At 40.3% G+C, this 22,763-nt stretch overlaps 1 protein-coding gene across 1 annotated transcript in view; it reads left to right on the top strand.

Annotated features, from left to right (window-relative positions):
- Positions 1-10,911, top strand: part of LOC105034895 (transcription factor ICE1) — a 50,469-nt gene extending 39,558 nt beyond the window's left edge. The window contains exons 2-4 of the mRNA XM_010910213.3: positions 8,233-8,436; positions 10,331-10,501; positions 10,637-10,911. Of these exons, the coding sequence (XP_010908515.3) occupies positions 8,233-8,436; positions 10,331-10,501; positions 10,637-10,720 (459 nt within the window). The 3' untranslated portion in view covers positions 10,721-10,911. The remainder of the gene's footprint in view (positions 1-8,232; positions 8,437-10,330; positions 10,502-10,636) is intronic.
- The last annotated feature ends 11,852 nt before the right edge of the window (positions 10,912-22,763 follow it).

Below are 22,763 nucleotides of genomic sequence, written 5' to 3' on the forward strand. Positions count from 1 at the left end.
GGCTGTGCCCACCTCTCTGTACTTCCTTCGTTCAAAATTCAAACTCGGAAGTAGGGGGACTGGTGTTGGGTATAAAATATCCACAGCTGAAGTCCTCGCAGAATCGGCTCCAGGAGGACTCCGCCCGGACTCCTACGGGAGCCGGGCTCCGCCCGCGACTTCAACTCCAGGAGGACTCCGACCGGACTCCTACGGGAGCCGGGCTCCATCGCCAACTTCAACTGCAGATGGACTCTGCCCGGACTCCTACGGGAGCCGGACTTCGCCTTTGACTTTAATTGCAGGAAGACTCCGCCCGGACTCCTACGGGAGCCGGACTTCGTCCTCGACTCCAACGGCTGCAGACAGACTTCGTCCGGACTCCTACGGGAGCCGAGCTCCATCGCCAACTTCAACCGTCGGTAAGATCCGTCCGGACTCCCACGAGAGCCAGACTTCGCACCTAACTTCAATTGCAGGAGGACTCCGCCCGGACTCCTACGGGAGTCGGGCTCCATCGCCAACTTCAACTGCAGAAGGACTCCGCCCGGACTCCTACGGGAGCCGGACTTCGCCTTTGACTTTAATTGTAGGAAGACTCCGCCCGGACTCCTACGGGAGTCGGACTTCGTCCTCGACTCCAACGGCTGCAGACAGACTTCGTCCGGACTCCTACAGGAGTCGAGCTCCATCGCCAACTTCAACTGCCGGTAAGATCCGTTCGGACTCCCACGGGAGCCGGACTTCGCACCTAATTTCAATTGCAGGAGGACTCCGCCCGGACTCCTACGGGAGCCGGGCTCCATCGCCAACTTCAACTGCAGAAGGACTCCGCCCGGACTCCTACGGGAGCCAGACTTCGCCTTTGACTTTAATTGCAGGAAGACTCCGCCCGGACTCCTACGGGAGCCGGACTTCGTCCTCGACTCCAACGGCTGCAGACAGACTTCGTCCGGACTCCTACGGGAGCCGGACTCCACCGACAACTTCAACCGCAAGTAGACTCCGTCCGGACTCCTACGGGAGCTGGACTTCGCACCTGATTTTGATTGCAGGAGACTCCGCCCGGACTCCTACGGGAGCCGGGCTCCGCCCGCGACTTCAACTCCAGAGGACTCCGACCGGACTCCTACGGGAGCGGGCTCCATCACAACTTCAACTGTAGAAGGACTCCGCCCGGACTCCTACGGGAGCCGGACTTCGCCTTTGACTTTAATTGCAGGAAGACTCCGCCCAGACTTTTACGGGAGCCGGACTTCGTCCTCGACTCCAACGACTGCAGACAGACATCGTCCGGACTCCTACGGGAGCCGGACTCCGCCGACAACTTCAACCGCAAGTAGACTCCGTCCGGACTCCTACGGGAGCCAGACTTCGCACCTGATTTTGATTGCAGGGGACTCCGCCCGGACTCCTACGGGAGCCGGGCTCCGCCCGCGACTTCAACTCCAGGAGGACTCCGACCGGACTCCTACGGGAGTCGGACCCTGCCCACGACTCCAACTGCAAGTAGACTTCGTCCGGGCTTCTACGGGTGTCGGACCTCGCTACCGACTCCAACCAAGCTCCGACCGACAAGTCTGGACCCCCTGGCGGGCCACAATAACGGACAACACTGCTCCACTCCCTGCGGCGGACCCTACGCGACCCCATTACTCCCTGACAGGCTGTATTAACGGCCATGATTCTGCTCCACTCCCTGCGGCGGATCCTGTGCGATTCCACCACCCCCAGATGAGTCACGACAGCGGACGCCGCTCCACTCTCCGTAACTGATCCCGCGTGGCAAGCCACGATAATAGCCACGACCCCGCTCCACTACTCTCTGCAATAAATTCCTCCTGACTCTGGGCGGCCCACTACCAGATGGTTACAGGCATCGCTATCAATCTGTTGCCCTCTCCGTCTATAAAAGGAAAACCCAGTTACGTTATTCGATAAGCTCTCATCTTTCATCTAAAAACTCTGCTAAATTTTCGTTCGAGCACTCCATTCTTGTTGAGGCAGAGAACTGACTTGAGCATCGGAGGATCTTGCCGGAGCAACCCCACCTCCGATTTAGACTTCCTTTGCAGGTCCCGACGGTGACCGCGACTTCCTCGACTCCAGCTTCTCCGGCGCAAGCGGATTTTTGCACCAACATCTACTATTGATTTTAGCTTGGCAATTTCATTCTTTAAGCTTTGATTTTCTTGAAGCAGGGTGGATTTCTCAATTGAAATGTTTTCAGTTTGTTTCAATAAAGATTGATTTTTCAATTTTAGCTCTTTGTTCTTCATTCCTAATTTCTTTAATTCATCAATTAAATCATAGAAAGCTTCATGTAATTCTTCAAATGTAAAGTCACTAGGAGTTTCAGAAATTACCTCATTTTCGTGTGCCATAAGGCACAGGTTGGCTTGTTCGGTTGAGTTTTCTTCATCGGAGTTTGAGTCATCACTCGTACTCCAAGTGGCCATCATGGCCTTCTTCTTGTACTTCTTGGGACCTTTCTTCAATTGTGGGCATTCAGATTTGAAGTGTCCCAGCTTCTTGCATTCGTAACAGATAAGGGGTTGGTCTTTCTCTTTTTCTTTGCTCTGTTCTCCTTTTGTGAATGGCCTCTTCCTTATCCCCTGTTTTCTTTTTCTCAAAAATTTCTTGAATCTTCGGGTAATGAGTGCCATTTCTTCATCCTGTTCTTCGTCTTCAGTGTCATCAGTTTCTTCATCTGGTGGAGCTGTGGATTTGAGGGCAATGGTTCTTTTCTTTTTGACTTCTTCCTCTTGATGCTGCTTCATGCTCAGCTCATGAGTCATCAATGATCCTAGAAGCTCTTCCAAGGGTAGAATGTTCAAGTCCTTAGCTTCTTGAATGGCAGTCACTTTGGCTTCCCAAGTTCTTGGTAAGGACCTGAGAATCTTTCTTACAAGCTCACTGTTAGTATAGGACTTGCCAAGACTCTTTAAACCATTAATAATATCAGTAAAGCGAGTAAACATTCCAGTTATGGACTCATCATGCTCCATTTTAAACAATTCATATTTATGCACAAGCATGTTGATTTTAGACTCCTTTACTTGATTGGTTCCCTCATGGGTTATTTCTAACCTATCCCATATTTCTTTAGCAGATGAGCAAGTAGAAATGCGATTAAATTCGTTAGCATCAAGAGCACAATAAAGAACATTCATTGCTTTAGCATTTAATTGGGCCATCTTCTTATCAACCTCATCCCATTCTTTCTCGGGTTTGGTTGATTCCTCACCATCTATAATTTTAGTAGGTGTGTGAGGACCGTTCACTATGATACTTCACATATCATAGTCGAGTGCTTGAATGAATATTTTCATCCGAGCTTTCCAATAGGTGTAATTAGACCCATTGAAAAGTGGAGGTCGGTTGGTGGTTTGCCCCTCGGCTAGAGAAGTGCCGACATGGGTTGCCATAGATCTTTGGCTCTTTGATTGTTTAGATCAAAGAAGGGCTAGAGCACCGGGCTCTGATACCACTTGTTGCCCAGCTATGCAACCCAAGAGGGGGGGGTGAATTGGGTTTCTAAAAATTTTAAGCTTTACTAATGACTTATGAGAAATGTTTGATAAAGCTAAATAGATAGAGTGAGTAGAATTAATTCAAGGCTAATAGCAAGAGCAAGAGCAAGAATGCAAGAAAATAATGAAGAGATAAAGAAGAGCAATTAGACACACACCAAACAAAAGGATTTATAGTGGTTCGATGCCAACCTTGCACCTACATCCACTCTCCAAGCTCCTACTTGGAAATTTCAATCCACTAATCTTGTATTCAACCCGAATACAAACATCGAAAACTCTGACTCTAGCTATCCCAAGCTAGTTCACTTATTTTTCGGGTACAAGCCAATCCTATACACTCCGATTCAAGGTTCGGATCAACCTTTCCTTGTTTTGTAACTCTTCCAAAACAAAACCAATCACTCAAACTGAGTATAACAATTTATAGCACAATTAAGCACAAAGAAAAGCTCCTTCAATGAGCGAATATAACTTTAAATACACTTTACTTAAAAGAAGAAGACCCTTTTTGGATTTTCTCAAGGTGGATGGAGACTTCAAAGTGCATTTGAGGAGTTGGTGAGCTTGGAGTAAAGGCTTCTTGAAAGATTTGAATGAGCTCTTGCTTAGGGCTGAAACGTTGGCTTGAAATCTCTTTTTCAAAATCTCTCTACTTGGATACTCTCCTTGATTCCCACATTTTTGTTTCTTTTATAGCTTTAAGAAATAGAGGAAATCATTCTAGACTGAAAAAGAGCCGTTAGACTGCATTAAATGAGCATTAAAAGCATTTAAAATGGGTTAAAAACTAGCCGTTGCGGAAAAATTTCGTCACAGGGGTCGACTCATGAGTCGACTCATGCCTTGGGGTCGACCTCTGTGGAAAACATCACAGAATCGAGCAGGATCCGAGGTTCTGTAAAACTGGTAAAAAGATCCGCAGAGGTCGACTCATGAGTCGACTTATGCCTTGGGGGTCGACTCATTGAGTCGACTCACAGGGAGTGCCAAGACAGTGCCGGTCAGGATTTTCAGCGTGCCAGTCATCTCATGTGCTATGAGTCGACTCATGGGTCGACTCATGAATTTTAATTATGCATATCTTTCAACATACAAGTCCAAAATCAATAAAATTTTCACCATTGGATCACAAATATTTTGTTCTATCATTTGATACTATCAAATCAGGGTTTTGATAAAAATACAATTTTGCCCCTGAAGAGCAATAATGCTTTTTCAAGTGAGAAAACATTGGTACCCCTTCAACTGCTTTGTAATCATCAAAATCAATCTAAGGAGCAACAGTTGACGTTGAGGTGCCACCCTCCAGATGAAATGGTTCAGTCTTTCCTACCTGACAAGCTTCTTTATCTCATGTTGGAGCTGCAGATAATCTTCAGTATTGTGACCGTGGTCACAATGATAGAGACAATACTTATTTGGGTCACGATGGTGCTCTGGTTTCGTCTGCATCTGTGGAGGCAGGAGCAGCTCGATCTGAACCTCCATCAATACCTCCTCCCTGAAAATAGTTAAGGACGTATAATTATTATAATGCCCGAGGGGTGAGGATCGCTGATCTCTTCTTTGAGGACTTTGAGATTGACGATTTTGGTCTCCGTTCCTCCACCTCTGGAATGGAGACCGGAAGCATTGGTGGTTTCTCCCCTCCCATCTTGGAGAGCGCTCTTTATTCTATCCTACTATAATAGAACTGGCAGGATCTCTTCTACAAAGGCCTCTTCCATGCGGGTATACTTCTCCGCACGGGCAAACATGTTCGAAAAATCCTGGGGATAAGCCTTGGTCAATGACTTCTTCAAGTTGTTCCTCAGTAGGTTGTCCATCATTACGGCCATCGCGGTCGACTGATCCAGATCACAGACCTCCAGAGTCACCGCGTTGAAATAGTTGACATAAGCATGGATTGACTCGCCCTCCTGTTTGATGGTGTGGAGGTAGTCGGACCACTTCTATTGCCGTCGGCTGCTGACAAAGTGGCTAACGAAGGATCAGCATGGATCTTTGAAGGAGTGGATGGAAGCCGGCTTCAAACTTGAGTACCACTGTCGAGCCATTCTTTTGAGAGTCGAAGGAAACGCTCGACAGAGGATCGCATCAGATGCTCCCTGGAGGAGCATTGCCACCTTGAAGATTTTCAAGTGGTCGACAGGGTCGGCGGTCTCATCGTAGACCTCTAGTTGAGATAGCTTGAAGTGCCGAGGGAGTGGCTCCTACACTATCCTTAGGATGATTGGTGGCTTACTATTAAATTCCTTGTAGGGTTGCACCGAGGAGTGGTTATTGTTGAATGCATTCTCAATCCTCTTTTTCATTTATTTGTTGAGCTCCTGGAACCACCTTTCGATATCAAGATCTCGAGCAGTGCAGGCCTCAGAATGCTGTGGAGAATGGCGATCAAGGGTTAAATCATACCCCGATCATGGGCTAGGAGTTCCCCGTTTGGTCGGCTGTTGGGCCCTGGAAAGGCTCTGATGAGTGTGTCTCCTCTCCAGGCTTTGAGGAGGCATACGCAACTCTGGCCGTGGTGGTAGTTGAGGTGTCGAGTGTGGAATCAGATTCGGTGGGGGCACCATCATGGGAGGCATCGATGGTGCCACCAAGAAGGCCACCGATTGCACCACTGAAGGAGGTGCAGAGACAGTCTGAGCAGGCTGCAGCGTCGTTGGGGGAGGTGCCACAATAGTCTGGACCACCTGAATGGCGGTCGTCAAGTTTTAGACCTGTTGGAAGAGCAAGTTGAATTGATCCATCGTGACTAGTACTGGTTGGGCTGCCGAGGGAGTCCCAATCACTAGTTGCTGCACTTGACTGTTGGCTTTGCTCTCTGCTCGGCAAGAGGCGGTGGCATTGAAGAGCTGAGATGATGCTCGTTTTGGAGGCATAATGAAGATTACTTTCTTCTTCTATCTATTGCTGCTTGATTCGATCGAGATCGGAGAAAAGGCGGTTGAGCCTCATGCTGGAATGTTGGCATTGGAGTGACCTGCAAAAAAAGTCCAAACTGGAGGTTTTCGCTCTGACGAGGATCCTCTGATGCTCAAGTCAGATTTAGAGAATAATAGGAGCAGCAACGAGTTCTCTGAGAGGGATTGATTGGCTTACTCTGATCATCGGGACTTTGGTTGCTTATATAGAAGGCTGTCGAACAGCTGGTCACACAGCTGTATAAAGATTGTGAGATTTCAGATTGTAGAGCTGTTCAATATGCTATAATGGGCGAGATATTTCAGCCCTCAATCACTCCCGCGAGATTAGAAAAGTTTGTTACGTCTGAGTCTATCCACTCGGGGTGGATAGCTGTCGCGTACATTATGAAGTGAGTCGGTTGTGATAACAGGGACAGCCCACATACTAAGGCATCGATCTGCTAAGGCAACGGAGTGCACCAGGCAGATCATACGATAGATCAGACATAAGCTGCTCTGCACTGTATATGATTCTGCCTTAAGTCAGCGGTTTCGTGATAGCTTGAAGACCTGAGATATCCCATGATTGGCACGCTGATCCGAGATACTCACGGTAACCGCTGTAACATATACCATGGCCAAGCATTACCTTGAACACCTCTTAGATGTGATGAGCCAATTCTTAACAGTGAACAACATATAGCTTCTACTTTGATTATCACTGAATTACTCACAGGCTCACTCTTATGCAGCACTTGATGATGCTGGCCATAGCAGCTGGCTGCTCATCTTGACTGTTTACCCTTTAGTCAATTTCTGGTGAATCTGACTCTAGGTTCTTATATTACATTGGAACAGTTTATCTTGCCGCTAAAATTTACCATGTGGTATGATTTGTTCATGGCAGCAGTCAGTTGCTTTGTATTGTTTGTATACCTGATTGTTTTATGAATTGAGGGTGAAGTTGTAGCTGACTTGATAAATATTTCTTTGTAAAATGTCCTCTCTTTTTTTCTCCCGATATGTGGTGAAATAAAGAAATAGTCAGTTTCTTTTTGTTTAGAAGACTTTTATGCAGTTTCCATCTGGTCGTTAGTGTTTCTATCCACGACACCTATTCTATATTTGAAATATTAAGCAAGCTAAAAGATTGGATCCATCTGAGAGGACATGTTTTTGAGCAGTTTTATGTTTACATGCACTTATTTGTGCACTTCCGTCAGCTCCACATGTCCCTTGTTTTGTTTATGTGGGAACCGCTCTTAGGGTCAGTGGAGCCTGTGCAACAGATGGGAGCAGATAATGTGGGCATTGACCTATATTTTACAGATCTAGCACTCCTGCTGCTTTCACACTATTTGATGTGTTTGGATTGTTGGTGTTGGTTATTAGTTGTTAGATTTTTTGCTTCAGTTAATCATTACTGAATATGATGGCCTTTTTTTTCCTTTGAATTATAATACTTGGCATCCAGATCTCCCACTCCTCTCTCCTTCTTCTCCTTCCCTCTGGTACATCTCTGTCCTTTATATCTTCTTTTTTCCTTTTTTCTTTGGGTTGAAACCAGTCTCAAGGCTCAGTAAGCTAGAATACGCACATACTACTACCACTGTGTTAGGAAATCCCCTGTAGATTTTTGTGATCATATTCTGTCATCAGTATACAAGACATCCACTTAGATGGTGATGGCAACTTTTTTACTACCGATTATAATGTTGTTCTGTAACACTATATGTAGCCGTGCTGTTGCCCTTGATAATTTCGTGTGGAAGGTATATAGGTTTAATGTTTCCTCCTTGCCTTGACAGATGGATAGAGCTTCTATTCTTGGAGATGCAATCGCGTATTTGAAGGAGCTTCTGCAGAGGATGAATGATCTTAACAATGAAATCAAGTCAACACCTTGCGGTACTTCAATATCCGCTCCACCTACGACAAGCTTTCACCCATTGGCACCCACACCACCCACCCTGCCTTCTCGTCTAACAAGCCCCACCAGTCAACCACCAAGGGTAAGTTCATTTCCATTCGGTCATCCACGCAAATGTCTTACTCCTTTTGGTTCTTGATTGCTAAAATCTCTATTGTCAGATTTAGTATGTTCTTGCTATCGAGAAGTTACCTACCAACTTATTTTTCCCTTTTATTATATAAATCGGGTTATTGGAAGGGCTGCTTGATAAAAATTGGTCAGGTCAGGTTTAAGGTTACTTCTCACCAAGACCCAGCTCAGCTATAATTCGATTCGGGCATTCTAGAGCTTGACCTGTGTGAGGTCGGGTTAAGGTATGTATGGAACAAATATATTTTGGTTATGAGGCTGGTCAGGACTATGTTTACTAGGTTCAGACATGAGGGCTCTTCACAAAACTGAATCTGGATTCAGAAATGCTGATTGGGAGTGTGGCTCCAGAGTGCTGGGACTTCGGTTCAGTCCATCTTTTATCATGTTGGGTCTACATGGCCTCGCATGCATCCTTATCCTAAGATCCGAGCTTCTATTTTTCATTCTTTTCTTTGCTTTCTTTCTTCCTTTTTCTTCCCCTCTTTCGATAATCATAGTCCACGACGTTTCTGCCTTTTTCCCCCTCTTTTGATTGTAGAAATTGGTTAATCACAGACCACGACTACCTTAGTCTCACTGGCCAAGGTGCTATTGCTGGTGAAGAAGATGCTGCTAAACCTTGAAGTCAGCCCATAAACTTTCAGGTGTCCAAGTGGAAAGCCCATCCCACAACATACCACTCATCTAGATCTTGAATTTTCATCGTTAAGCTAAGAGCTTAAATTCGATAATATCTAATCACAAATATCATGATCTGCCAGTGGTCGGCCTAAAAATGCCCATGCTGTAATATCCCCTAGGCACGCATGGATATAGACCAGGTTCACTTTGATGTTATTTATAATAATTTAGAGCCATATCTGAAATGACTAGTTGGAAGATATTATTTGGATTCTTTTGGTTCTATATAATTATTCAAGATGTTCTCAATATATAAGTAATATATGACTAAATATATACTAACATGGGTTCTCACATGTCACCAACATATGCTCTCACATATTAGCTATTAACTAAGGGTTTGCTAATACGATTCGTCCTACGAGTGGTATATAAAATAGTATTGAGGATCTATACAGGTGTGCTTAGTCCTATACTTTTTATATGTTGAAAAAATCTTGGGTATTTATAAAATACTGAGAAACGCACATGGTATATTCTAACTAGCCTTTTCAAATGGAATCTTAGATCGTTACAAATAATATCAGAATAAACTAACCTATTGTCTGTATAGATGAGGGAACACTATAGCACGATCTCTTTTGAGACCAACCATGAATCCATCATTGTATCTATGATTGGATTTGGATTTGATTGGATTTAAACTCTTAACTTGGCTTGGATGACAATGCTTAGATAAGGAGAGCACATGAGAGTCCATGTGGGCTCTATCAAGAGTATATTCATGTCATATGATAATCATATTGGTGTGTGTTTATCCCACATCAATTATATGCTGGGAAGTCCTTGGTACTTATATTAGGCTCAGAAATAGAAATAATACCTCCGTGAGGTTGTCATTTGTTAACTATAATATGAATCCATATGTACATTGCATATTTCTCTATAATGTTATTTTTTAAACATCATTAATTTTGGTGATATTTGAGTGGGTGAAACAATTTTTTGTTTTGATTTTGATTTTGATTGCTTGTCCACATTTGAACTAGTTGAAACATAGGCCTAATCTGACAACAAATTTGAAAATAAACCTGCCAGATGGATAGATCTTTGAATACCCTTTGTGCTGTCCGCGTAATTTTAGAACTATAAACTGTGGTGGATGCAATAATGATGATAAATGTTGAAGCAAATTTTGCTAGCATGTGTTGTATGTGTAGGTTGAAGTTAGGGCAAGAGAGGGTCAAGCAGTGAACATTCACATGTTTTGTGGCCGGAGATCCGGTCTATTGCTCTCCACCTTGAGGGCACTTGAAAGCCTCGGTCTCGATGTCCAACAGGCAGTCATCAGCTGTTTCGATGGGCTTGCACTCGATGTTTTCCGTGCTGAGGTTAGCTACTTTCCATCACCATAATTCTAAAGGTCGTCGCTTGCTTTTCTAGCATCTTACTCTCTCCTCTTACATTGAGCTAATTCCATTTAGTTCCTTGGACTAATCAGCTAAATATGTTCCGCTTGTTCTTAGCAATGCAGGGATGGACCTGGAGTTCCACCTGAAGAAATCAAAGCCGTGCTTTTGCAATGTACCGGCTATCAAAGTGGAACGTAGCTGAACAGAATCATAGAAGGATTTGCGAGGTGACCAACTGTAATGAATATTACTTAGATCTAGCAAGCTTTCATTTCATAGTTTTCGATGTCACCCAGCCACATAGTTGGTGATGGTTCCAAATATCTTCCCTTGACCTAGCTTGGCAAGGAGAGACATTTGCCAATCTCTTGCTTCAATCCTGAAATAAATGTTGCATGTTGAATCCTGATCTTAGTTAATTATTCAATATCTAAATTAAAGCTGATCATTATATATCACATCCCAAACCAAGAGCATAACAGATGTTATATATCTGCAAGGTGGACCATACAAGCAAACATGGCTACTTTATTAACCAATTAAATCAAGTTATAATAATTTCCAAATAATAGTAAGATTTCTGCAATCTTCGATAATTAATATAATTTTTAAAAATTATTTTTCATAAACTAATACTAAATTTGACATTATAGACTATGGCCATGTATTCGGTTAGATAATAAATATAATAGATGTAGGATGCATTAGGTGCCAAATACCGTGTGATAAATACTACTATTCTAATTATTGGTGGCTTAGTATTAAAATTAGTTTTTTAGATTACAAATCGACATGATCAACGTACAATCTCTATTAGTAGAGTCAGATCATACTCATATTGAGAATATATATATATATATATATATAACAAGTAGTTTCACAATTATTCAATCAAAATTTTAAATTTATTTGTCAAAATCGATCATATTTCAAAAAAAATTTTATTTTCAAGCATTTCAAAGAACTTACAGTATTCTTATCTTATTTCCAAAAGTAAAATAACTGGAATAGAAAAGATAACATGCTTGACCCATCAATCAAAACAGAAAGTAGAGATCATAAAATGTATTTAATAAACTAATTATAATTTTTAAGATCATTTATTCTAACAAATGATGAATAGAAAACATTATGAAGTGTTGTGTTACTTATTACTTCCATTTCAACTAAGTAGGTCAGCTACACCTATTCAAGGTCATCAAATTATATTTCAATTTTCCATTTGAACGGCAAATTAATGTAGTTTGTTTTCCTTTTTTAACATGTCTATAAATAGATATATTTTTTATTTAATTTTTATACTATTTTATTTAATTTTTTGTCACGCCCTCGATCCGAGATTGTGAGCCAAGAGTCATGGCAATCACTGTATATTCATGGAGAACTCTCTCCATAAGCATACAAAGTATTCTAAATATAATATTAATGCATCATAGTGAAACTTATAATAAATTAATTTTAAATTTTAATTAATTAAAATCAACTTTAATCTTTTACAAAATTTCAATAATATTCAAAAGATATTACATCAATTAAACCTCAAATAATAATCTTGTAAAATATAATGATAAGTCTATATCTAAACTTGATTGATACTATCAACTCTTGCTTCTAAACTCACTCTCAAAATAGTACTCATATTCATAATTAAGAATTTGAATATGAAAAGAAAGCAGAGGTAATGAGCTTGATATCATAATATATAATGAATATCTTAACTAGATATCTCAGATATTATCACAAGATACGATGTTCAAAAACAATGCTATGAATAAACATAAGAACATATCCCATGCTAATTCAATACAAATCAAATCTTTTCAAATATTCATATATATACATAATCATAAATTTAATTCGAAATAAATTACATATAACTCAATAGCCTTAACTATGACCACGCTTACATGTAGTGGCAGCGCTAGAATAGAAATAGTGAGCTCAAATATAGTACCAATGCACAATCCCTATTGGCAGGATTTAGAATCCAATGCACAATCCCTATTGGCAGGATTTAGAGTCCAATGCACAATTCCTATCGACAACATCCAAAGTACCAGTACATAACCCCTATTGGTAGGATCTAGAATATGGTTAGATTGAGAGCACCAAATCCAATCCGTATCAAAGTATTTTTGTAAAATAATATATATATATATATTATAATTTTATGTATATTTCATAATAAATCCATAAACTATAGTGTTCCAGAATTCAACTTGAAAATCACTTTCCATTCAAAATATATTTTTTTAAATCATACATAATTTTAGAGACTAATTGTTTGCTTTCAAAATAAATTATGAAATATCTTAAAACGACAGTTCATTACTTATCTCTGCAAAACATTGAACGGATAGATTCAATCAATTCAGAGAGCATCCTTCAGAACTTTCAAAATATATTCTTCCATCAGAATTAAGGCACAACTAATAAAAATTCTAAGTTTGACACCCTCAAAAGACTGACAAAAGCGATATCTCTAACATCCTAATCGGTCAAATCAAGATAATTTTATATGATCATAATTAGAATAGAAAATAGATAGTTCAACAGAGATCAAAGATAATCAAATCTATTAATGCCCAACAAGATTCAAAATGGAGGTCGATACACTGATTAGCAGTCAGGGATAAATTTAATGAGGTAGCTACATCAAATCAGGGTTATATGCTAGCTTGATATAAGCTCAGATAGTATAGGCATGTTGTTCGACTAACAAATTGATTCAAAATCCTCCTACTAGAATCAACTCAGATTCAAAGTGACAGATCAGATTCATTGGATTCATAAATTATGCAGAGAGAATATCAGAAGAGAGAGAAATCGATAAGATAGAATATGATCGATCAGACAATACTATCCGATATCTCGATCAATTTGATCAAGGCAATTTAATCATTCATAATTGAACTAGCATATAAATGGTTCAATATAAATCATGGATGATCAAATCTAGAGATACTCGATTTGGTCAAGATGGATGCTGGCATACTATCCGATGACTGTGGATCAGGACTCTCTTTGCTAAGGTCAGATCAAAATTATTGAAAATTTTTTTTTTACTAAATCAATCATAAATAGAGAATTACATAGAGAGAGAGAAATGATCTAGAGAGAGAAAAGATCATACAGAGAGAAATTAAAATTTTTTAGAAAGAGAAAGTGAGAATGCAAGCTAAGAGAGAATGGAGAGAGAGAAAAGAGAAGAGAGAGAAACTCTTTCAACCTCTTCTTTTCTCCTTTTTTTTTTCATTTTCTTTCATTTTCTTTTCTTTTCTTTCCTCTCTTCTTCTTCTTGGTTCTTTCTATTGGAACAAGGGATTTGGCTAATCCCTTCTTTCTTGGAGCAAAGTGTTGGGAATAGTATCCCAAAGCTAATTGTCAGTCTGTTGACGGTTGTACTCATTTTTGTATATGTACATGAATTATGAATTAATAAAAATTATTTTAACATTTTTCATCACAAAATATTTCATCTTCTAATGAACTCCTATATTGTGGTGAAGTCCTTAGGACTATTTAGACTCGACAAAGGAGGATTTGTCGTTTAGTCCTTAAATCTGTTCACGATCAAATGATACGTTGTTACCAAGGACAACAACGTTTATCAAGCATAGGTCATTGTGTGCTATATAGGTTGGTTGTCCTCTTAACCAATGAGTGTGGAGACACTGATACGGCATACAGGTGAGATGTAAGGGTACATCTGCACTGAACGTGACCGACTCCGGAGCTATCTCTGCTGTCAAGATTTACTCCGATGGGATATGGGTATAAATATCCCTCCGACTTGAGACCGCCATGGTGACTTGCAAGCAACTCACTGCACTTAGGCACTGGACTACCTGAATTTTTAATTCAGTGACGGAAGGCTGCTGGGTGTAGTCAAGTACTTGACTTGTCGGTGCGTGTGTCAAGATGGGATTGACCACTCCAGTTTAGGAGCTGTGTACAGTTGTATTTTAATTTAGCAAAACTTTGGCCAAGGTAGTCCTTGTGAGAAGTCACAGGACTGTTTGAGTTGAGCACGATTCGGATGATCTGATCAGGGTTGACAGTTTAACCCTGAGTCATCCTAAACACAGGGGTCAAAAGGATAAATTATACAGTAGCCATATTCATGTAGGTTCTGAGGGTTGCGATTGTGACTCTTCGACCTATCCGGATGTCGGGTACCATTGCTAGATGGTCACTTCGATTAGTACAGGAATTGGTTCCTGTGCTACCGGCTTAGGTTCGAACCTACAGGGTCACACACATTAGAGGTTCCTATCTGATCTGATGGCTGATGTAGAATCCTATATGTTTGAGACTCAGTGATCGAGAATCAGGATTCTCTGATCACGAGTTCCACACATTATGGGTACCGGGGTCAAGAGTCTCACTGGTTGGGACTTTTTGATCAGGGTTACATATCGATGAATTCTGATGCCTGATTGCCCATCAGATTTGGACTCAGTATTAATGAGAGGTTTAACTAGTGATTTGATCACTAATTAAAATTTGATTGAGTAATTATTTTTGGATCAAGTCCAATTGAATTGGATTCAGTTGGGTTTGACCCGATTAAGTTAAGAGTTGATCTAATCATCGAGATGGTTTGGTCCCTGATTTGATTAGGGGTTGGGCTTAATCAATTCCTGATTTGATTAAAATTTTATTGAGCCTAATTAAGTCTAATTTAGTTGGGTTTAAATTAGTCTAATTGGACCTAACTTATTTGGTTCAATTAGGTTGGTTTAAATAATTAAACCACCTTGACCCAATCTCCATGCGCCATCTCACTTCCATTGCACCCATTTGAATTCATGAGAAGAAACTTCTCATAAATTTTTTCCTCACGCCAAGCCCTCTCCACGCCCCACTTTAATGTGCCAAATGAATGGATAAAGATGATTGGTTGGCCATTCAAATTCAAAATAAAGTTTGAATTTGAATGGGCAATCAATCTTTGCACCTTATCCCTTTTTTTACACCCCATTTATTACATAAGAAAATATTTCTCATGAAATCACTCCATGCACAATTTAAGCCACGCCTCATGCCTTTAGTGGATAAGGGATGAGTTAGTATCCATTTGAATTCAAAATTTGATTTGAATTCAAATGTGCAATTACTCATCTTTATCTTTTCTTTTAGATAAGACGTTTGACGTTGTTATAAAAGGAGGAAAAGAGTGGGGCGTGAAAGATGAAGATTTTTGAAGAAAAATTCTGGGGCGTGAGAAGTCTTGTGCATGAGAAGGAAGTCCATATCCTTTCAAGAGAAAAAGAAAGAAAAGAAAGAAAAGTGGGTGCAAGGTTTCCGGTGAGTTCCCTAGAGTTTTAGCCTGGGGTTCGGGAAGTGAGAAAGTGAGCTACGAGTGTCGTGAGCCCACAAAATCTCAGAGAGATCTTCAACATCTTCTCAAGCATGTCTGTTGACGATCCAGAGCATCCAAAGAATCGACAGACATCGATCGAAGGAGTTCGATCAGCATCGACCGTCAAAAGGACTCTATAACAAGTTAGCACTCGTGAGGAGTCGATTGGATCAGGAGCTTCGTGTGGACTATCCGCAGAGGTCAAACACGCTATGTGGCTACGTTGCAATGATCAGACTCTTCCGACGGTGATCAAATTACGGTGATCTACTACCCGCATAAAGGTATTGTGTTCTGAACACATTACAATAAAGTATTTATTGTTCAAATTTGAATTTCAAATTTAAATGCATGCATGCTATATATCATATTTAGATCCTAGTGTAGGATAAATTTATGTTAATTAATTAAATTAATTAATATTTTTCCACTGTAAAATCATGATTTTGAAAAAGTTTTAAAATTATCATTTTACCCCTGCACTGAATTTGACCACAAATGGTATCAGAGTAGGTTCTTAGATATGATATATATATTTGCATGCGTAGATTAAGTTGTAATCTAAAAGTTTAAATTTAAAATTTAAAATTTAAAATTTAAAATTTAAAATTTGAATTTTTGAAAGTTGTTCGAAATTCAAAATTCAAAAATTTGAAATTCAAAATTTGAAATTCAAAATTTGAAATTTGAATTTTAAAATTTGAAAATTGAAATTCAAATTCAAAAATTTAAAATTCAAAATTTGAAATTTGAAATTTGGTTGAAATTTTAAATTTGAAATTCAAAATTTGAAATTCAAAATTTAAAATTCAAAAATTTGAAATTTAAAATTTAAAATTTGTTTGAAATTTGAAATTCAAAATTTAAAATTTAAAATTTAAAATTTGAAATTTAAATTTTGAAATTGGTATATTTAGATATACTTGATCCAAGTAGCAAGTAATCAAACTCGGTTGGTTGCCATGGCCGTCCGGTCATAGGAGAAAAGCAGGGTTTAAAGGCTCTCTCCTCTCATTCGATGGGGTCTCCTATGGCGGTAGGGGTGCCGCTGTAATTATATCTCATGCAGATGAAGCAGCGAAAGAAATTAATTGTAAAGGTTTAATTGTAAAATTTATCATGAATGTGTTATATTAGATCTAAAGGAATATTCATGATTTATTTTGATTGAGTTATTTTCTGTTATGTAATTAGCAATAGGATTGCTATTTATGAAATGTGCTGATCTATTTGTGAAATGAGTCAACATATTTGGTGAACAGAAAATAAAACCTTTCAAATTAGAAAATTATTTTTGAAATGCCAAACCCTGACCCATCAGCCCAAATACTTAAGAATTAAGTGTTGTCTAGTAGGTCTAGAATTGTGAATTAAGACCTAAGACAATTGCATAAACTTGTGGGTCAATGGGTTAGATGGATTAGGTCCATAATTGGGTTAGACCTAAGGTTAGCTTAAAGAAATGGACTAAATTAGAGTAATTGATCAAATCTAATCAAAAGTTGAATTAGATTAGGTCAAGGATACTCTAGACTCAACTCCAATAGTTGTAGTTGAATGGGTCCATGTCTTTAACTAGACCAAGATGGACTTAATTCATGGCTACGCGGTGGAACCCTATTTAATAAGTTGATCAAATTAAAACTAATGAACCAGTTGGTGTCTAAGGTAAGTTTGGCAGTTTGACCAGTGGTTTTTAAGCGGGAGCTATTCGCAGTGATTCGATCTCTGACGAGTTAATGGCATATCCCCACCACTGATCTCACTTACCTGGCCAACCTGGTGAATTAGGTTTTGATTAGATCACTTTATGATTAGGGCTCACCCATGTCATTAGGTAAATCAGTTTGACTGATTTAGGTGCTCCTAATGCTGGCTTAATTAAATCTTTTTTAATCTGACTTGGTGAAGTCAGTGGGAGGATTGAAATTGGCTAGTAATTTATCTTCTCATCTATTCTTTAATAAAATCTTCAAAAATTATTAGGTCCTAAAAATGATTAAGTTATATTGATAACTAAGTCATAGCCTCCCATTAAGTGAGTGATAATGAGTCCATTAGTTTAATAATCATTGGAGGCCCAAAGGCCTGGTGCTTATTGACTAATGAAATTATCATTCATAATATGATAATTTGGTTTGAGTCTTTCTGATGGTGGTCAGGTTGGCCGACCAAAGTCAGTCCTGATCATTTATTGGTCCGATTCACCAAATCAAATCATGTTAATGGTTGGACCTAACCAGATCTTTTCAGTGGAGGCCAAAGCCTACTGATTAGGTTCTGGGATAAAATCAATTACTAGAAGTTGTTTAGAGAAACAACTGGTTATGAACCTACCCATAGATGCACATGGGTTGACCAACCAAAGTTGGGCTCATGTGTAGTCTGTGTGGATTCTAGTATCCACTAAGGAATTAAAGTAATTTCTTGAATTGGAGATTGAGGCTACCAGTTTGTAAAAATACTGGGAGAATCTTTAGATTAAAGTCCAAGTCTTTAGTATTTATAATTTATGTACTAATTGAGGTCTGGTTTTTCTTTATGCAGCTATGGCCACTACCCTGTCGCTCCGATCATTATTAGATAATGACAAGCTCATGAGACCTAATTTTGATAGCTGGTATCAAAAATTAAAAATCATCCTTGAGCATGAGCAGATCCTTTATGTAGTAACGGATCCGGCACCTGAGGAGCTAGCCCCGAATGTTAGAGGGACGGTCTGAGATACTTATCAGAAGTGGCTCATCGACCGCACCACCATTCGGTGCATTATGCTGGTGGCAATGAATGATGAGTTCAACCGCAGGTTCGAGAACGTCCAGCCACAGGAGATGCTTCAAATGTTGAATGACTCCTTTGGCATGCCTGACGACGTTGAAAGGCACAAAACTAGTTGTGCCATTTTCAATGCTCGGATGAGGGATGGAGCCTCAGTCACTGATCATGTACTGTACATGATCGAAATGATTGAGCGTCTAAGTAAACTGGGCTTTCCCTTGCACGAGCAGCTCGGTAAGGATGCGATCCTTAATTCATTACCCAAGTCCTTCCTCCCCTTCCTTACTCATTTTCGGATGACAAAGCCTGCAGTGAACTACCACGGCTTGTTGGGGTTGCTGCAGAACTTTAAGAAGGATCACCAGCTCCATAAGAAGTTGGTGAATGTTGTGGGAGGGTCTTCTTCTGGTCGTCGACCCTTTAAGAATGGGAAGAAGAAGAACAAGAAGAAGAAGAATAAGAAGGTGCAGCTGCATGCTGGGACATCTGCACAGGATCAGACTAAGAAGTGCAAGCCCGACCAAAGCTAGGCGGAGTGCTTCTTTTGCAAGAAGCAGGGGCACTGGAAGAGGAACTGTCCTCTATACATTGCCTCCCTGGACCCGAACAGGTCGAAGAAGAAGCAAGGTACTTATATGATAACACCTTGCAACTTCTTCATTTGTGATACTACTGCCCGGGTATTGGATACCGGAAGCCCTTATCATATTTGCAATTCGATGCAGGGTCTGCAGGTCAGTAGGAGATTTGATGAAGGCGAGAGGTTCCTGAACGTTAGAGATGGAAGCAAAGTTTCAGTTCTAGCATTAGGAATCATGAACCTTGTAATCAATTCTCGAAACATAATTATGAGTGAATGTCACTATTGTCCAAGCTTTTTATTAAATATTATTTCTGTAGACCTTTTGGCCATGAACGGTTATCAATTTTTAATAAAAGGAAACATTTGCAATATCATTTTGAATGGTGTTACAATGTTTGTTGGATAACTTAATAATGGAATTTACTTTCTATCACAACCTGTTAATGTGGTTCAAACTTCCGGTAAATACCCTAGAATAGATAATGTGTCAGAAGTCTACCTTTGGCACTGTAGGCTAGGTCATATCAATAAGAACAGGATAAACAGGTTGGCTCAAGAAGAAATTCTTGAAGTAGGTGATTGTGAATCACTTCCAACCTGTGAGTCCTGTCTTCTTGGTAAAATGACCAAATCACCTTTTACTGAAAAAGGTGAGCGAGCCAGTGAACTCTTGGGTTTGGTACATTCTGATGTATGTGGACCCATGAGCTCAAGTGCAAGAGGTGAATATTTCTACTTCATAACCTTCACAGACGACCTATCAAGGTATGGGTATGTCTATTTAATGAAGCATAAATCAGAGTCATTTGAAATGTTCAAACTATTCCGAAATGAGGTAAAAAAATAAACTAAAAAGTGTATTAAAACTCTTCGATCTGATCGAGGAGGTGAATACCTTTCCAATGATTTTCTGACATATCTTGGAGAGAATGGGATTCTCTCTCAATGGACTCCTCCTGGAACACCACAACATAATGGTGTATCGAAAAGGAGGAATTGGACCTTGTTGGAGATGGTTCGATCCATGATGGGGTTTGTTGGTCTGTCGATCTTCCTCTAGAGATATGCGCTCGAATCGGCTTGTTACCTTCTAAATAGAGTTTCAAATAAGTCTGTAACCAAAATGCCATATGAGATATGGATAGGACGTAAGCCAGTACTCTCGCACCTTAGGGTTTGGGGGTGTCCGGCTTATGTTAAACGTTTAATTATGGACAAGCTTGGACCTAGGTCTGACAAGTGTAATTTTATAGGGTACCCAAAAGAGACCAAAGGGTATTACTTCTGATGAGCAAAAAGTGTTTGTCAGCCTTAAGGCAATCTTTTTGAAAAAGAAGTTCCTTGGTGAAGGGACTGTTGCCTCTAAGGTCGAACTTGACGAAGTTTGACAGGTAGAAAAATTGACACAAATTGCTGAACCTGAACCGGATTTGATTAGATCAGATCAGGAGCCCATTGTTCAAGCACCCTTAAGGCGATCTGGTAGAGTACCACATCAACCGGACAGATACTATGGTTTCTTGGTCCGGGACGATGATCCTATCGAACTTGATGAAAACGATGAGGATCCGATCACCTACATGGATGCAATGCAGAGACCCGACTCTGAGAAATGGCTAGAAGTCATGAATTCCAAAATGGAGTCCATGAAGGTCAACGATGTGTGGACATTGGTTGACCCACCCGAAGGAGTAAAACCCATAGGGTGTAAGTGGGTCTTCAAGAGGAAGAGGGGTGCAGACGGAAAGGTGGAAACCTATAAAGTCTGTCTGGTTGTCAAGGGATATCGTCAACGTTATGGTATAGACTATGACGAGATATTTTCTCCTATGACAATGCTCAAATTCATTCGGATTATGCTTGCGATAGCTGCCCATATGGACTATGAAATCTGGCAGATGGATGTGAAGACAGCTTTCCTAAACGGAGAGCTGGATGAAGAGGTGTATATAATATAACCTGAAGGATTCACATCCACTGATGAGTCTAAGGGTGCAGACTACAGAGGTCCATTTATCGACTTAAGCAGGCATCCCGGAGTTGGAACATACGTTTTGATAGGATGATCAAGACGTATGGCTTCATAAAGAACGAAGAAGAGCCATGCATTTATAAGTGGGCTAATGATCCAGTAGTAGTATTTCTTGTATTGTATGTGGATGACATTCTCTTAATCGGGAATGATGTCCCTGTATTACAGGAAATAAAGATTTGACTGTCGTCACAGTTCTCCATGAAGGATCTGGGAGAAGCTTCCTACATCCTAGGGATGAGGATCTATAGGGATAGATCTAAAAGGTTGCTTGGTTTATCTCAGTCCACGTACATTGATACTATGCTGAAGAGGTTCAGCATGGAGAATTTCAAGAAAGGCTATCTTCCGATAGGCTATGAAATTTCTCTCTCGAAGAGGGATTGTCCGACAACATCTCAAGAAAGAGAGTGTATGGGTAGGATTCCATATGCTTCGACAGTGGGATCTATCATGTACGCCATGACATGTGCACGACCAGATGTGGCATACTCACTAAGGGTAGTGAGTAGATACCAATCTGATCCAGGGGAGAATCACTGGAAGGTTGTTAAAACCATCCTGAAGTATTTAAGAAATACTAAGGACTAGTGGCTTGTTTATGGTGAATCAGACCTGAGACTTATAGGGTTTACAGACTCTAGTTTTCAGTCTGATCACGATGACAGTAAAAGTGTGTCGGGATTTATTTTTACCCTTAATGGTGGGGCTATCTACTGGAAAAGTTTCAAGCAGCACACAGTGGCTGATTCAGTTTGCGAGACGGAGTATGTCGCCGTATCAGATGCTGCCAAAGAGGCAGTGTGGCTGAGAAAATTCATCACCGAGCTCGGAGTAGCACCCTCCCTTGTTAGTCCAGTTCTGCTCTACTGTGACAGCTCTGGAGCCATTGCTCAGGCAAAGGAACCAAAGGCACACCAGCAGACGAAGTATATTCTGCATCGCTACCATCTCATTCGGGAAATTATGGATCGAGGTGACATCGTTCTTCAGAAGATCGACGGAAAGGAGAACCTGACTGACCCATTCACTAAAGCCATTGCGGTGAAGAAGTTCGACAACTACAAGTCGAAGATGGGTATTAGATACTACCCCGATTGGCTTTAGGCCAAGTGGGTGATTGTTGGGAATAGTGTCTCAAAGTCAATTGTCAGTCTGTTGACGGTTGTGCTCATTTTTGTATATGTACATGAATTATGAATTAATAAAAATTATTTTGATATTTTTTATCACAAAATATTTCATATTCTAATGAACTCCTATGTTGTGGTGAAGTTCTTAGGACTATTTAGACTCGACAAAGGAGGATTTGTCGTTTAGTCCTTAAATCTATTCGCGAACAAATGATACGTTGTTACCAAGGACGACAACGTTTATCAAGCATAGGTCGTTGTGTGCCATATAGGTTGGTTGTCCTCTTAACCAATGAGTGTGGAGACACTGGTATGGCATACAGGTGAGATGTAAGGGTACATCTACATTG

Source organism: Elaeis guineensis, chromosome 7, assembly GCF_000442705.2.
Source record: "Elaeis guineensis isolate ETL-2024a chromosome 7, EG11, whole genome shotgun sequence".
NCBI lineage: Eukaryota > Viridiplantae > Streptophyta > Magnoliopsida > Arecales > Arecaceae > Elaeis > Elaeis guineensis.